We start from the raw sequence: 17,672 nt of genomic DNA, 5'->3' as shown, positions 1-17,672 counted from the left end.
ATATCCCTGTCACTTAGAGTTTCATACTCTGGAAAACACAAGTATCCAACCCCTCCAGTGGTCTGATTCAGAACAGAACTAAAGCTGTTTCTGCTCTGTTAGATAACTGTTGCTCATTTGCCAGCATACTTACAAATACACAGAAACTTGTTTCATGACTGCTAATTTTAAAACAGTCTCTGGAGAGGATGTAATCTCCTTTTGGGTTTCAGCAATTGAAGAACAGAGAGCACTTGTTTAGACTCTTACAGATTTTTTTTTCTTTTTTTTAACACCTTTCAGGGACTTTTGAAGACAAGGATCCAGCACCGGCTGAGGTACATCCTAGAGGTGGTGCGACCTGTTCCATCAGTAGTTCTGGATATACTGCACATCCTCACCCATATAGCAAGGCACTCCTCTGAGGCATGCAGCCAGGTAAATCTCCCATAGTATAAGAGCTTGGGAATGATAGAGAAAGGTTTGGAAAGGGAAGAAAGATCAGGTAAAGTTATGGCAAAGAGATCAGACAAACTTGTCTGTTGTGCATGTCTTCTGCACATCTGCATGACTGCACAACTTTAGTTACTTGTGCTCCCTGCTATTTCTCTGCAGCTGCTTGATTGTCCTCGATTGATTGAGACCATTGTCAGGGAATTTCTCCCTACTCAGTGGGATCCCAAAGTGGCTGAACCAGGGTTTTTACTTACCAGTCTCCATGGAATTGCTTGTGCCAGTGCTATGAAGTTCATCAGGGTCTTGGCATCTGGAGGCCGAAATGCAACAGCCAGGCTGGTGAGTGGTTCCTGGAAGAGCTTTTCTGATTGCACAGGCCTTGGTTCTCTATGCCTTACTGCCTAAATAAAGACAGAAAGCTAACTAGAGGTGACTGTGAACTGAAGCTGAAGAAATCAGGGTGAGGAAGGTGCATTAGTATGTTTTGAAGGAATTGTTGACAGAGTCATAAAAATGATGCTTCTCCTGCACAATGGTAGATGAGCTGACTTGAGTTTTACTCTGCTTTTTTATGGTTTGTGTAATGCACTCATGTGAAAGTCACAGAGCCCAGCAGGGTGATACTGCCCAGGAGCAGATGTTTAGAACATGCATTGATGTGTGATGCTCTGTACACTCCCATGTTTCAGTGACAGGCAGCATAAGACTGTATAAACCAGAGACTTAATTGCTATCCTTGTGTTTCACAACCCTGGTTGAACTTTTCTGCCATTAATTTGTCTTAATAAAGGTGATAATTCATCAGTGTTTTCAACTCCTCTTAACTTCTGGACAAGTTTTCCACTTCAGAGGTAATTGCATTCCCTCATATAGGTTGTCATGCTGATGCTATAAATGCATGAAACCTACCATGAGCAGCACCCATTACAGTGCAAAGAACACTTCTTAGGCTTTTTGGTTCACTGTTGTTAACAGCACCTAACAAATTGCTACCCAGGAAAATGCTACTGTCAACAGAACACCAGTTTGTGCTGTAAAGTATAGAGAACAGTGATGGATAGTGGGATGTTTAAAGACTTTAACTCATACTAGGAACATAACAGAGTAAAATTCAGATATTTTTCTACTCAGGTTTTATGTATTCCAGGTATTTCAAGGTGTGGAAAAATTGCTTAGAAGGTTCCTGACACTCAGGCTTTGCTACTGTTACACTCTCATATGTTCTGTTGCATGCAATTAAATGTGGGAGTGGAAGATAATAAAAAACTAAATCAAAACCATCAATGTAGGAATTTATTTTAGTTAACAACAAAGTTCTTCCATCTTCCTCCTGGAAGTAAATTTTACTTTGTCCTCTCTTCTGTAGAAAAGGTGTCAGAATTTATAGTTTTGACTCATCAGCTCCTTTGCTTTCCTGCTGGTGTGCATTGATTTCCGTACAAGAAGTCTCTAAAGCATTTGAAATTTAAATTACCTATAATATGTCCTTGTGCTATGAAAAAGACATTGTTGCCTCATTTGTTTAGACAGAGCACATAGAAGCTTTTGTATGTGTGGGAGAAGGAAAGAGAAGCTCTTTTTTATGGTTAAGTAAAAATACCCAGATGTAGGGGAGGATAAAAATTATTTCTAGAGAACTGCAAATGAGTCATGTCATGCTTAATTCAATACCAAAATAACCTCAGAACATTTCCAAGGCATCAAAATTCTATAACCTTATGAAAGTAATAGGCAGGAGGTACACTTTGCATAAAATAAACACTGAATTATAGAAATACTTAGGTTGTAGAACCTCTGAAACCCATCTAGTGTGACCTTCCCAAAAGAATGTCAGCATCATTTCGGTACTTTTGTAGACATCTTTTTTCACAAAATATATCTTTACTAAGCCTGACTAAGAGAGTTGTATTTATGACTATTTAAGGAAGGATAATTATATATTTTTTTTAAAAAATCAGTTAAATGCTGCAGGGAGCATCCAAAACAGGAGTGTGTGTGGGGCAGACAAACCTCCATCAGAAATTATTTAAGTGTAGTTGGTTTGTGTTAGGAATGGATTAGGTACCCCTAAGGCATCTCTTGAAGGAATAGTTCTCTCTTAATAACCATTGACCATTTAGTGATCCTTTGTAGTCTGCTCCTTAAGATTGCACAAAATAAAAGCAGATTTGAGCAGTGCAAGAAGAGCTCAGAACGAGCTGAATTGAAATCTGCAGCTCTTTGTGTGTGTCAGAGCAATGAGGTAATGATGCATGCAGCTGATGCCCCTTATCCCTTTGTCTTTTTTGTTCTTCATCCTTTTCTTTTTGCTTGGTTTGTTTCACAGCTTAACAAATTTGAGCTGAAGAGTCGGTTGAGTCGCTTTGTCGCTGAAGAGCCTGTGGATGTGCCCCTGCCGAGGGAGGAAGCCATGAGGCTGAGCACCGAAGCCTTCCGGCTGTGGGCCGTGGCTGCCGGCTACGGGCAGGCCTGCGACCTCTACAGGTACAGCTCCGGGCTGGGGGGCACGACAGAGCAATGGACACCCTGTTCAGAGGGGCAGAGAGGGCTCTCCAGGCTCAGTCTCTATTCCCTTCAGGGTGTCTCACCTCACTTTCTCCTGCCTCCTGCAATAAAACTCAGTTTCTAAGGGCATTCGTGCTGTGTATTGCTTTCTTCTGGTTGTTCACTCTCTCCTGTGTTCAAGCTCTGCTATTTTGTGGTTTCTGCTTTACAGTGGGAGACCACTGTAGCTTTTTAGGGCTGCATATTTTTCTCCTTGAAGGGATGAATAATCTGTGCTTGTATGACATCAAAACATGTGGTTTGCAGCACACCCAGGACTGAATGTGCTTGACGTAGGGGCAGTCTGTGGGCAGCAGTCACCACGCTGAGTGGGGCAGACTGGTGCAGACAAACTTCATGATGCATCGACTTCCAGGTCAGGAGAAGTTCTTGTGCTTGACTGCCAAGGTCTGCACCTGGTGTAGGTCTGACCTGCCTCAAGCATTAAATCTGCTTTCTGTAATTGGAAGAAGAGAGATGGCTGTGGAATTGCTCTAAAGTGGAGTAAAAGGGAGGCCAGTATTGAATTTCAGAAGGGAAATTCCCATCCACAGCAGCATTTTGTGTTCTTTGGCACTATCTGATGTATGATTTAAAAAGAGTAGAAACTGTATGTACTATTTTAGCAGTGTAAATAATGTTGAGGAAAGAAACAGCAGAAGATTCCTTAACATTGCAAGATTATAAGTGTGGCTGAGAATCTCAGAACTATTCCCCAGCAAGAATAAAATCAAAGTATTTTTTTCAAGAGATAATCAGAGTGCCTGGAGGCAGAGTATAAGGCAGGTCACATTCAGATGACATTGGAATAGCAGTAGTCTTCCTTTGTCATCTTTTGTCTTTGTCACTTATTTTTGTTATTGTGGTAGTGATTATGGTTCTCATAATCAAATTTTAACAGTGTTTATAAATAATTTGAGAGTGTAAAGAAGATAAAGCCAGATTCTTCCAGTGGAAAGTGAAGAGCCAATGGGCACAAATGGAAATACAGGAAATTCCACTGAAGTGTTTTTACTGTAATCTTTACTAACTTTACTGTAAAGGTGATCAAACACTGGAGCATTGTTGCACAGCAAGGTACTGAAGTCTTCATTCTTGGATATATTCAAAATCCAACTGGATGTGTCCCTATGCAATCTTGGTCTTGCTGGCCTATCTTGAACAGGGAATTGAAGTACATATGATCTCCAGAGACCCTTTCCAACCATATGCATTCTGTGATTCATACTACAGTGATCTCTACCCTGTGCTGGTGAGGATTCTGCAGTCGCTGCCAGAGTTGCTCAGTGGGAAGAGCCCTGCGGTTGAGTTGTCTGTGCAGCGAGCTGCAGCAGTAGTTACTCTGTTGACACATGTGACACAAACAGCAGGATACACAGCAGAGCTGCAGGCCAAATTGAGCAGGTAGGCTCTCTAAGTCACCATTCTGTGCATCTCAATAGTTGGCATCCCATCTTCCCTTTCTTTGGTTTGGAGACCTGGCTGTCACCTTATTTTTTCCCCTCATTTTCAGTTGTTTACCGTCTCACATGTGAGCCCCTGCATGCACCCTGGTGGGGTGTATTCCTTCTGACAAAAGGTCAGAAGTAGTGTCTGGTTCGACAGCTATGCCTGCTAGCATGGCCAGAGGCAGGAGTCAAAATTTACGTTAGGCTAGGGGGCATAAAGGGCACTGTAAGCCAAATGCCCTGCTGAAAGGAGCTAGTAAGCTGCTTGGAACTTCTCTTGGGAGTAAAGGAAGTAAATGTCTTGAGATTTGGAGGAAAGAACCTCTCTGCAGAAACCAAGATGAGTCAGGATTAAGAGGTGGTTGGTTTTGGTAGACATCAAAGCAGTAGGATCTGTTGCAAACACAGGTACTTTTTCTGGTGGAAAGCAGGAAACTCTTTAACTAAAGCTGAATACTGAGGTAGCAATGCTGGTAAAGCTAGAGTCATAGCTCAGGGGCAGAGTAGTGCAGGAGAAGAAACTTCAGCTTTTTAAAGTACATCCTACATTTATCCTTTCTGCCTGAATTATTTGGTCTGGGTTGTGGGACTATGCAAGGACTTTTCCCCTAGTTGTGCTATTGGATATAATTTTCTAGACTACTTCTTTCTACTAAAATTGATGCTTTAGAGAGACAGTTGTTTGATATTTTTTTGGTATCCTGTGTCATTCTTCCACTGGGTTTCAGCAATAACTCAGAAGATAGTGAACCGATCCCACCTCCACCAGTAGCATGGAGTCAAGTGTCAGGCTTACAGCCCTTCCTTGAGACAAGTCTGAAAAAAATCCTTCAGCAGCTATCCCAGACAGAAACTTGGCAAACTCTCCAGCCTCTGACCACAACCTGTGTGATCTTCTTGGGAGTTTATTACAGTGCTTACAGCCAACAGGTAAGGCCTGAAAATACAGGCAGTCTTCTCATCTCACCAGCATCAGCTTGTGTATTACCTCTGAAAACTGGAACTTACAGGCAGTACTGAAAAAGATGGATATTAAGGCATCAAGTTGAGCACTGATTTTGTAACCACAGCTCATATCTAGGCTGCATGACATTCAGGGTCACTTAAGTCTGCTAACCCTAGACATTAGCAGTGCCAAATATCTGTCTTCCTTTTTTGTCCTTTCATCCTTTGGGATCAGGGTCTCAGTCAAGGTGTGTGGTAGTGCTGTGATTGTTCTGACTTGCTACAGAGCTCCAAAGTGTGAAGCAAATACAATGTAATTTTATTTGGCAGCCGTTTTTCCTAGTGGGATAAATCAAGTTGTGTGTTTTTGCATTTGCTTTGATCTGAGAGCTTACATGTGGACACCTACACTGCAATGATCTGGGTGGAAGATTGAGCTTTAAGGGTCGTGCTGTATGAACTTTGGATAGGAAATAATAAAGATAAATTTATTTGTTGCACCACTGACATTCAAGGTCAAATTCTGTAACACACAGTTGTAGTATGTGATCATCTTTTAAAGTGAGTGTTCTGAAGGTGATATGTCAGTGTGATGCTGTTGAAGAATAATGTCTTATGCTTTAGCTATCTTAAAGATTCATGTTCTAAAGATAAATGCAATTTTCCTCTTTACTGCCCAACTGACATGCCTGAGTTCCAGCTTGGGAGAACTGTGTTGAAGGTGTGGTAATTTAATGGCTGTAGTTATTCATACTTGTGCAACTCCTCTGAAACTTGCCAAAAGGAACTGAGTTTATTAGTTATGGCTGGGATGGAAACTGCCAGTGTCTCTCAAAGGTGTCTTCAGGGTCCTGAAGGTTGGTATACCTTTTACAGGCTGTGATTACATCCTGATCATTGGAGAACCAGGACAGCCAAGAGTTAAATGTTCCTTTTTAACCTTTACAGATATCCCAGAAGAGTGACTGATGAAACAATTTCTTCAGTCATTGAATTATGCTGGGTTTTTGAATTCCACTTCAGGAGAAGTTCAGTCATCTACCTGTAGTTAGCTGATTAAAAAAGAAATTGTACATAGCATGTTTGAATAGATTAGTGCAAAAAAAAAATCAACTTGTATAGTAATTAGATTAGTGCATGCTGGGACCTTCTTGTAATGTTTTTGTTAGACTATTAAAAACTAAGGTTAACATCTTCACAAAGGTTTAACTGATTTCTGGAGGCAGATTTCACCTGGGGTAAAATCATATTTTATGTAATGGAAATGAATATTTCTGTATCCCAGAGCAGCATTCTAATGAAGATAAAAAGTGTTAAAATTTGCCAGCATGTTCCTTCAACTATCCTGGAATATTGCTTACTAGGGTCAGAAGAATTTGGATGATTCTCTAAAAGCCACAGTTCCTGTGCAGTGTTCATCCACAGTCATGCTTTGATGGGTAGGTCAATCACACTTTATGCTGCTGATTTTTTTTTGTTTTGTTTTGAGGAGACCCTCATGTTGCCACTCAGATTTCTCAAGGTACTTCTGATCACCTTCATGTCATCTTCAGTTTAAACAGAAACATGTAGATGGTAGGGAGAGGAGGGTCTACCTAAGTTTTCATTTAGTGAATCTTGATTCCAAGGATCCCATATCTTACTTCCAGCCAATTAAGAATTTCTGGGATGCACTTTAATACTTGAGTGTGAGAACACCTTGAGGTGCCAGCTCTCAGCTTCCACACTATGAGCAGTGAGGCCAGCTCTAATCTAGAGCAGTACCACTATGTAGGTGATGGGGTCTGGCAAAAAGATAATAGAGGAAGTAAATAAATCAGTCTGTCTTTTTGCTATCACTGGATGTTATGGTCATTCACTCTCTTTTCCTGTCATTCTCCATGTATTTTACAGCCATCAGTCAATCCAGTTGACTGCTTAGAGGAATTGGAACGTTTGACATCAGAGGTGCTGCAGCCCCTTCTCAGCCAGCCAGCGATAGACAGCATGTGGGAGTTGCTCAGGTAAAACCATTCCACTGCTAAGATGCTCTTGTCAGAAGCTAAAGGAGCCCCATTTCTGTACTGTACTGTGTGACAGCTCTCTCCCCTCTCTCCTCTTTTCCCTGTGCAAAATGCCCCAGGTATGGGAATTGGAGTGCAGTAGGGCTGTGTCTACACCCTGCTTTGTCCTCTCACCCCTCACAGAAAAGGCATGATGGCTGCAGAGGTTTGCAGCTCCTCCTTTTCTACTGATGCTGCTGCATCTCTGCTTTGCCATGTAGCTGGGGTTTTCATATCAATTTCAGATTATTTTAGTCACTCCTGCTTTTGATTCTTCTTTGGTTTACTGGTCTAAAAAAATAGCACAAGTAGAATTAGTTGAGTTACTCTTACATGACAAGGTGAGTGTGTTCATGTACTCTTCATGTGCTCTGTGTGGTGCTGCTTATATGAAAGAATTTACTAGATTGAAATCTTCTAGCTCCTGCAGAGCTTCACTAGGGCTTTGAAAACCCCTGCAGGGAAGTGCAAGAACAGATACCAAACTGTTCTTCCAGACATTTGGATGACATAAGCTCTGGCTCTGGGAACAGTTAAGCACTGCAGATATTCTATCTTTGCTGTAGAGGGAGCCTCCTTACTAGGCTGTGATTAATCTTCTGGACTGGGGAGTCTAAAAGGCCTGACTTGCAGTCAGAGAGGCATCCATCTGCCTCTGACAACATCTGATATAAAGGGCACTTGAAACTTTTGTTGTCAAGTGGTATTTGAATGGCCACCAAGCAGTTTGGCCCATGTTCTTTCTTGACTGAAACTGAGCTCTGAAGCTCTTTGCATCAGAGTTTCCAACACAAGAGCACTCATTAGACCCTTTTCTGCCTGTCCTGGCAGTCTGAAGACAATGGATTTGGTCAGGCTATAGAAGCTCATCCACAAGAATTCTTGGTGTTAATACTGGCTGGTAAAAAACAGAGTCAGCTGATGTCTGCCCTAATATTTTTACAATTTTGTCTAAACTTTCTGGGCAGTTTAGGTCCAGGAGTTCAGGGTACTTTGTGAGCCCCACATGTGTTTATCCATCTCCTACATGTAATACCAGTGGTAGAAACAGCAATGCATTTAAGCAATTAGTTTTCTGCCATAGAGTAATGATATGGATCTTTGACAGGGTTTGCCCCATTACCATTCTTTGTGGTGGTCTTACCTATACAGACGTGATGTATCTACTCTGGGCCTGCAAGCCCTGCTGGTGTGGGAATTTGTAGTTTCACCTGCAGGGAACACACATGCCAATAGTGGTCTGCACAGTCATGTCCATGTACATTAAAGCTATGTTCTTTCTGAATACAGTTTAAAAATATGCATTTCATTAGTACATAAATGGCAGCATTTTTGCAAAGTCAATTTTAGATATAAGCTGGCTTTTTGGTGTTGCCTACAAGTTTATTATTGAAATGTCTCGAGTGGGTGGGCAGCCTTATTAGCCTGGTGTGCGTATGTATGTGGGGAACGGCGTATTTTTTTAAATCAAAGGTCCAACACTTTAATGTATTTGACATCAGAGATATGTCACTGCATCAGTATTTCTGCTCATCATGACCAATTTAGCTGGAGAGTTCCTGACAAATCCCTGGCATTAGCTTGTATGGCAGTAGTGCTTGGCGTACCAGCTGAGACACTAGCTTTTTGCTTTCACTGTCTTCAGGGTTTCCATTTTACTGCAATGTGTGGTACAGTTCAGATAGATAGCAACATTTCAACAAGATAATTCCTCAGCACTATGAATGCTTTTGACCTGACCCCTCTCTCTTTATTTCTTCACACAGGCCATGTTCTGCTTTGTGCAACTCTCTGTCCTGTTCCCCGGCACCGGAATCTGTCGGCAGCATTGCGTCTCTGAGCTGCACTGGAGGCAAACCTCCTTTGAGCCTTGTTGGCTCCAAGTCACCTTTCCCCTTCCTCACTGCCCTCTTATTTCTCATCAATAACATCACTCACATTCACAAGGGCCTGACCAGCAAGGTGAGAATAAACCTTTTCACTGCAAATTCTAGGTGAATGATGATATACTTGTGAGAGAGGTTAGTATTTGTACCTTCCCAGGCATAAAAGAGATGTTAGAAGGACTGTTAAAAGCAAATTGTTGTGCGTTTTTATTTTAAAAATATTAAAGTATTATAGAGAGAAACAGCCTGACTTTCAGAACGAATGGGATGAGGGTCAGAAAAATGTCTTTGAATTCCAACATTCTGTTGACACCAGGAAGCTGGAATTACAGAGCAGGTGTTGCTTAAAGGATGTATTTATAAAGATTGTTGAGAAGAGTTGAATAGCTGTTGTTTGGCTAAGCAAAAGATAAAACTTGAGTGTCAGTAGAGGAAAAGCATGCTTGAAGCATATATATAACAAAAATGGGGTAATATTAAAGAGAATAAGTGCTACTGAAGAAGGTCCTTCCCACTTTGGTTTGTTCTGAATTTTTAGAATGAGTGAGTCATGGAAGGTTTCAGGCTCTAAAGAACAAATGTCTGAGCTCTAGAAAGATGGAATATGTAGCATAAGCTTTCTCAAAGCCTTTCTGTGTGACCTTGTGTTGAATTAGCTGATCGGCTACTAATGGAAATATCTTGCCAGATGAGGGAAAAACATTTCAAGCCACTGGCCAGATTTCTGCCTTACAGAACACTACAGAAAATGTAGGCAGTGACTGTTGATTGTCTGTGATGGGGATGGTCATGATGGATGCAGGTGAGCATCCATCACCTGAGGAAGAAAAGCAGATGGTTATTAGGCTATTTTTAAATATGGCTTTTGGAGTAGCCAACAGGAATTGTCATGTGAGAGGAGGTAGGGGAGGGTCTTGGATAGGGTTGTGTTTTGCTTTCCTCCAAACACAAAGAGTCTTAATATTATTTGTCTCCCCTTGTGATTCCTTTATAGTACAGCTCTGTGCTGGGCTTCAGAGGCTTGAAGGATTATCTGCAGCAAAGCTGGCAGACTGGACCTCCCTCTGTGACTCCCTCATCTGCGTGGATCCTGCGCCATGAATATCACCTGCAGTACTTTGTGTTAGCCTTGGCTCGGAGAATGGTATCGTTATCAGTCCTTTCATTTCTTTCCCCCAAGGAACTGACTTCACTGGCAGCTGGTCTTCATGTCCCTGTTCTTTCTTGTACCTGACTTAGGTCTGGCAATTCTTCTGCTGACTTTTATGACCCATTAGCAGATAACATCTTTCCAGTTACTGATGTGGGAATTTAGTTCCAAAACACTTTGGATGGAAAAATTATATTTTTGCCTTTCTTTGGGATAAAATAAGAACAAAGTTTTCAACTGTGTTGCTAAAAAAATCTGACTATCTAAGGCAGTCAGGGGAAGCAGAAATATCTCTTGGTATGAATGCTGCCTGCAGTCTTTCTTCTCTTGCAGTCTGCCTCAGTCTTTCACTTTGCGAGATCTGTGTCTTGTTTGACCCTCCTGTCCGTGTTGATTGTCTTGTTGACAGATGCTTTATCTGTTGTTTTCTTTCCTGTACAGGCAGGCACTTGTCCGGATTACACCCAGGATGCCTCACTCCATCACTGTGTTGCCATGGCATTGCTAAGCCGTCTGTTGCCAGGGAGTGAGCATCTGGCTCATGAGGTCCTACTGGATCTTGCCTTTAATCCAGAGTTTCTTCCGTAAGCTTTGCATTTTTTCCTCTTTCTAGTCTGGTACATGGGAAAACATGGGGAAAATGGAAAAAACACATTGGCGTAGCAATTTTGTCGTAATTTTTGGCTTTAAATGGGGCCTGTAGTTAAATTTTACTTACTGGCTTATTCTTCTGGCATGGAGCCTTCTAATCAGGAAAGCACAGTGGTTGCATATTTTTCTCTGATGTACCACTGTTGAGAAATGTGACCAGTTTCTTTTGATTTCCTCAGTGACAAGGTTGTGTGATTCCTGATAGAACTGATCCTCCCTAAGGCCTAGCATCTTCCATCCTGAGAATGGGGAGTCTAGAAAATAAATGAGAATTTGACATAGCCTAAAAGCTCAATGAATCTTCCTCAAACTCAAAATAATCAAATTTGCTGATTTGGCAAATGCCATGTCTTCCACTTTACACTGGAAGAACTCTTGAGCATCTCAAATATGAATCCTCTCATATCTGGGCAACAAGATGGTAGCAGTTTATCTTGTTCATCTCAAACTGTTTTAATTTAGCCATGGTGTATCCCTGTAGGAGGTTGAACCAAGGTGCTGCAAGGAGGTACTTTGTTTTTTCAGAAAGAAGGAAAAGTTATTAGTAGATTTGTTTGTGTGGTGGTGTTTTGGTTTTTTTGTTGGGTCAAAAAAATGGTGGGTCTTTGGTCAAATCCATATGCCACAATCTCAGACAAACACCCTCCACATGCACAGTTTCTATCAGTCTGTATGGCTCCCCTGACCTTGCCACTGTCAGCTGCGAAGTTCTGTTTTGAGAATTGTCTTACTGGTTTGTGTAGGCCTTATCTGATATGCAGTATTTCGTCTCAGCACTCTCATTTGCATGTTGATAAGTAGGCTGCCTCTCTGAACAGGGCTTTCAGGCTCTGCACTAGACTGGCATTGTGTGGAGAGTTTGTTGTTTGTTTGGCATTTCAGGTTTTTTTTTATTTGTTTGTTTCTTAAACTGTTGTCTTTACCTTACAGTGAAGGGAAGGCTGGTGGGCCAGAAGCAGCTGACTTCTCTGATATTCTGCATCTGGGCACCAGTGCCAAACTGGCACAGCCTGGCTCCGCAGCAGCATTTCTTCCAAGGGTTACTCGTGGTGCCCTGCTGAGAGAATCATACCAGAATCTGCCTTCCATTCGTTCCTGCTACCTCTCCCACTTTGTCCACTTGCAGCCCACCCTTATGCGTTCTCAGGCATCCTACCAAGGGCAGAATTACCTCATCCAGTCAATGCTGCTTCCTGAGGTCAAAGGGCCCATCCTGCCTTCAGACTGGCCGTTCTTTCCACTTATCAGCCTCTACAACAAAGTGACTAATGCAGAGACACGTGGGGCCGTACTGAACTCTCTCCCACTTGATCTCATCAACACTGTGACCTGGAACCTGCAGTGGGTCTTGTTGCTGGAAACCTGGCGTTCTAAAATCCTCCAGAGCATCCCAACTGCTGCCAAACTTGCACGGCTTATGTGTGTCTTCCTCACTGGCAGTGACCTCTTTCTAGAAGCACCAATCCACCATTACACAGCTGCCCTTCTCTCTGTGTATTGCCAACCCAAGGTCCTGGACTCCCTGAACCTGGATGCTCCTCTCCCTGGTTTGGCATCCTTCCATGATCTCTATATAAGTCTCCTGGAGCAATTTGAGGGCGTCTCCTTTGGAGATCCACTCTTTGGAGTCTTTGTTCTTCTACCTCTACAGAAGCGTTTCAGTGTTCATCTGCGTCTCTCTGTTTTTGGGGAGCACACAAATATCCTGCGGGCGCTGGGAGTGCCATTACAGCAGGTAATCCTGGCTTATGGTAATTGCCTGTCACTATGTATTTCTGTGTTACGGCACTCTTGCCTGTGATTCTCCAACCTTGATTTGTGTGTATATGTGGAGGGCAGGAGCTGTGAAATTGCTCAGTCTTCACTGGAAACTGTCCCAAACCTTGCTTGGATTAACCATTGAGAACCTTCTAATTTTTAGAAGGGCTGGTCGCACCCTGTGTTCTGCTAGCAATTACCTTTCCCTTAAATAAGTATTTTCACACCTTGGTGAGAACTTTTTCCTTGTCCATGCATAGACAAATAGTCATTTTCCCTCTCAACCATCTTTCCACATATAGTTATCCTGGAGTTGTGCTCTGCTGAGTAACAGCATGAAAATTTGATCTGTCAAGTGTAGGACTGTGTTTCTTTTGAGTGAGCAGAGCACAAGAGATAGAATTTAGCACTGCTGTCAAAAATACTCTGTCTTCTTACTTTATAAGTGCTCATCTTATCTGTGCCAAAATTCAGCTGCAGTGATAGGACCAGTAAAACATCTCTCCATAAAGTTGATGAGGTCTTGACAAGACTTTGTCAAGGCACGTCACATCAGTCAGGGTGGGCTGTAGCAGCTCTGCTGCAAATGGAGGTCATGCCGCTGGGGTAACATCGTGTTACAGGGAGGCATGCACAAGGAAGGGCTCTAGAAGTTAATGACTCTAGAAGTCATTAACTTCCTCGCACCACTTAGACCCTGACAAAAATTGTAATGTTGCCTCTGGATGGGTTTGTTGCAGTTTCCTGTGCCTCTTGAGCACTACACTTCCCCTCCCGAGGATAACCTGAACCTCCTGCGACTCTACTTCCGAACGCTGGTCACTGGTGCGCTGCGCCACAGCTGGTGCCCTGTTCTGTACCTGGTGGCTGTGGCTCATGTGAACAGTTTTATTTTCTCCCAAGAAAGCACAACACAGGTGGGTAATGGATAGCAGAGCTTCAAGGCTGCAGTCTTTGGGTTTTGCATCTGCTCTCCCTGTAAGTCCAGTGTGCCTTGCAATGAATCACTGATGTTTGGGACTTGAAAACAAAGATTGTAAGCAAATATGTTGAGGACTCATCAGCTATTTGAGGATCCACATACAAGGCAGCAGCTTTTGTTCATTATATCCTAATGTAATTACATTAATGGTAGCTAGTCCTAGCTAAATCTTTGAGGTCAGCAGTTATGTGTTCTGTGGTGTGGGGAGAAGAATAAGCAGAAAGAATAAGAAAGGTGATCAGACAGTGAGAGCTTGTAATAGATTTCGCCTCTGCCTTAGCAGTCTTAAGGTGCAAAGTACTCTTTTCTTTGACTTTGCATAAGTAACCAAGCAGAAGCCCTCCTATAGCCTTGAGGCCTCTGTCAGTGAATAGTTGTGCTAACAAGACTTCACCTCTGATTTGCAATTCATCCTGAAGGTTGAGAAGTCAGCTGAGATTCAGATCAGGGAAAGGAGCAGAGAGGCAGGATTTAAGTGATAAGACATCTCAGGCACTTTCTGCTGGAACAAGCTGCTCATCATTATAATGAACAAGTCATCCTGGAATGCTGTATGCCCCTGGGCAAAGGTGTTACTGCACCATATTAAGGAAAGTACGTGTGTGTTTTGTTCCCAGGAGACTGATGCTGCTCGGAAAAGCATGCTGCGGAAGACGTGGCTGTTGGTGGATGAGGTAGGATTTGTAAGATTCAGCTTGTGCTGCTGGGAATTAAGTTTTCCATATGTGTTACTCTTACAGACTTATATTTGGCTTTGAAATTTGTGTTCAATTATGCTGCTAATTTGACAATGAGAGGAGATTAGCAGCAGGATTTTGGCCTGCAATATCTGTAAATACGCTTAACCAGTTCTTGTAGTAATTGACCTCAAAACACTGAGACTATTGCAACCTAGATGAATCTCCTATACTGTATTTCCTTGCCTCTTGTCCAGACAGCTTTATATCTGGATAGCTAGAGATATTAGAGGGACGATTGTAGCACAGTTATGAATAGGTGGCCAGCAGTAATCTTTCTTAACTCTTAGTTGGATGCTTCCCCTGAAAAGAACAGGACAGATATAAGGTTTCTCTTTTTTTCAAGGAGCTTGCCAAAATCTATCCCTTGTGGGACAGAGCTGGGTCATTTGGCCCTCTGTGATTTGTGTCCAGGGTAAATTATTAGATGACACTCAAAAATCCTCTTCAGTTTCTGGCAAGAAGTCATTGCAAGGGGCTGTTGAGAAGACAATGGAGTTGTGTTTAGAAGAGGAAATATCATGCAAAAAAAAGTGAATTTTAATGGGAGAAACTTGCCTTTTATAGCTCTTCTATTGAAGATGATGTAATTAAATATCTTGGGCATGATGGAATTATACTATTTGCAGATTTGCTGTGTTGTGTTGGAGATGGTGGAAAAGATTAGATACCTTCCTGTTTCGTTTTTCAGAACTTGAAAAAGCACCTGCTGTACTACAGACTGGTGAATGCAGAGAGTCCTTTGGGATTTGACCTTTATGAGCAGCTCCCTCCCATGCGACTGAGGTACCTGCAGATAGTGACACAGAAAGAAATTACAGAGAATGCGCCAGTGCTAGACTCATAGCAAAGCACTTCAGCAAGACAGAGGGCCAAGGTGAAGAATGGAAAAGCTCAATTATACTTCACTGATGAAACTACCTTCAGTTCAGATAGTTTTAGTGTTTTACCTGGACGCTCTTGGCATCTTTGCCTAGTGAGGCACTAGTAAAATGCTCCCATCCCTGCAGATCATACATGCTGTCAAGATATGCCACCATGTGTGTGACCTCTCTGTGATGGATGTTGGAGCATTTTCCTCCATTCTCCTTCAAGTTGTTCTGCTTCTTCCCGGAGGAGGTGAGAATGTGTCTGAAAGGCACTGGACTGCTGAATAAACTGAAGGAACTGGAAAAGCTGTTTTGTTCACTCAGGCTGGAACCCGGGTTCTCAAGATAATGTCTGTTTTCCCCAGATCCCTCCATTGCTTTTTTCTTTGTACCTTGGATTTTGAATGGTCCTTTTCTCACACTACTCCCTGCAAACAAAATGACAGTGTGACAGGGAGGAATCTGATCCTGAGAGGTTTTATTAAACATGTACATACAAGCAGTTTCTCCAAGGTAGTTTTCTGTGCATATGCTAGGTAACACAGATGTATTGTGTCAGACCTCTAAGAAACAGGAGTTCCTAGTGCAGTGGTACAAACGCTGAATGTCCTCCCTTGGCTGTCTTTCAGATGGTCTCTAAACTGCTTTCTTTTCTCCCTTAATTTGGTTACATGTATAACAAGATCAAAAATAATTTATTTTTTGCAGGCCAGAATGCTTGGCAGTAACCACCCCTCATTAGAGAAAATAAAAGTATCTGCTTGTTTAGTTAGAATATGTATTGGTTGCCCTCTGAGAAGAATGCAATTTAAATTTTGAAGTGGAGTTTCCTAGCTCAAACCTAATTTTAAAAATGTCTAATTTGATCCCACTTCTACATCCAAATTCTGAATTGCAGCCTCAGACACAAGGGCTGCAAATACAGAGCCCTAAAAGGCTCACTGCAAGTGCCACATCAATTCCAGAATTTCCTCTAGGTGTATGCTCTCACTAGGTGTTCTCTTTATATTTTTGCTTGGTCACTCTGGCAGGCTTTTGTTTGTTTTATGAGCAAAACTTTTTAAAGAGATTTCTGATGTTTTGTTCTTATGAATAAGTTCCTCTGTAACATGCAGGGTGATACCTGGTCTGAAGAGCTCAGCCTCTGTCTTTACTTATCAAACAGGCCAAGCTGGCTTCCCTCTGAAGAAACCAGGCCTGTATTAACCTTGCTCCAGGGAATGTCCCAGCAGGAGTGAGAATCACTGTTAATAGGTCGACTTGTGACTGAAATTGTTCATACAAGAAACAAATTCCAACTTAATAGAATAAAAGAATCATTGAGTTTGGAAAACACCTCCTGTCCAACCATAATACAGTATCTTTCTTTCACCTGACAGTCAAGTGTTGCTGGCTCCTCAAATGCCTGCATAATCATATAGGGCATTTGTGACTGATGCTCTGTTTGTATTGGCAGTTTTCTAAGTGTACCAGTCCCCTTCCTTAGGTTGCCAGAAAATAGCCAGTTTCATCTTTTTTTCCCTGTATTACAGATGGGAAATGGACAGAACTGCTGTTTCTTTCCAATCTCTTTTTTTCGTTTTTTTTGTCCTCCCTTTTGATCTATGGTTTCTATCTGCAGCAGTTCAGTGTCATGTAAAATAACAAAACCACAGTGGTCTAACAGGATTTTTTTATTGTTGTTAATTATTTTTAAAGTATTTTATGTGATTAAAAGTTTAATCAAAGTCATTCAAGTTTTAATCTGTCTAGATGGTGAGAGCCCAGCAGTTGTCTTTCTGAGCAATGGATGGTAAAATTGAAGGACTCCTAGCTGCCCATTTAAGAGCAGCCTTCTTCAAGGACTTTACCTTTTGCTTTTCAGACCATCAGTTATAAAATCCCTTCCAGTCCTTTGTGGGATGCAAAATTAAATTTTGTAATGTGTACAGGATGTAAATAAATATTTTGATAGCTCTACAGGAGTGTTTTTAAACTTTGAGAATACTTTGTTTGAGTCTTTCTTGAATTTGGGTAGTTCTCTTTGCAGTTTATCAATATCTTGGGACAGCTGCTGCCTTAAAGAGTTCTACTAAACTTTGGAGCTCTGTAAGAAAGTTCTTCAAGCCAAAAATTCCATCCTGCTTATCTGATGGGTCAGTAACACAGTGTACCAAATCCTGTGTGTACTTGGGGAAGGTGCAGGGTGGTATGATGTGATTCGACACATGCCCCAGGTGGGAGGA

At 42.0% G+C, this 17,672-nt stretch overlaps 1 protein-coding gene across 5 annotated transcripts in view; it reads left to right on the top strand.

The window, feature by feature from the left end:
• RPAP1 (RNA polymerase II associated protein 1) overlaps positions 1-17,406 on the top strand; it is a 38,740-nt gene extending 21,334 nt beyond the window's left edge. For all 5 annotated transcript variants that reach the window (XM_054634730.2, XM_054634729.2, XM_077180174.1 and 2 more), the window contains exons 13-25: positions 283-417; positions 595-774; positions 2,762-2,919; positions 4,213-4,383; positions 5,156-5,357; positions 7,266-7,375; positions 9,181-9,376; positions 10,295-10,444; positions 10,892-11,034; positions 12,032-12,836; positions 13,600-13,776; positions 14,459-14,515; positions 15,270-17,406. In XM_054634730.2, coding sequence (XP_054490705.2) covers positions 283-417; positions 595-774; positions 2,762-2,919; positions 4,213-4,383; positions 5,156-5,357; positions 7,266-7,375; positions 9,181-9,376; positions 10,295-10,444; positions 10,892-11,034; positions 12,032-12,836; positions 13,600-13,776; positions 14,459-14,515; positions 15,270-15,425 — 2,640 coding nt within the window. In that variant the 3' untranslated portion in view covers positions 15,426-17,406. The remainder of the gene's footprint in view (positions 1-282; positions 418-594; positions 775-2,761; positions 2,920-4,212; positions 4,384-5,155; positions 5,358-7,265; positions 7,376-9,180; positions 9,377-10,294; positions 10,445-10,891; positions 11,035-12,031; positions 12,837-13,599; positions 13,777-14,458; positions 14,516-15,269) is intronic.
• Positions 17,407-17,672: the final 266 nt, after the last annotated feature.

Source organism: Agelaius phoeniceus, chromosome 6 (genome assembly GCF_051311805.1).
Source record: "Agelaius phoeniceus isolate bAgePho1 chromosome 6, bAgePho1.hap1, whole genome shotgun sequence".
NCBI lineage: Eukaryota > Metazoa > Chordata > Aves > Passeriformes > Icteridae > Agelaius > Agelaius phoeniceus.
Note: the sequence above shows the minus strand (reverse complement) of the source record. Positions and strands in the feature narration are given on the sequence as shown.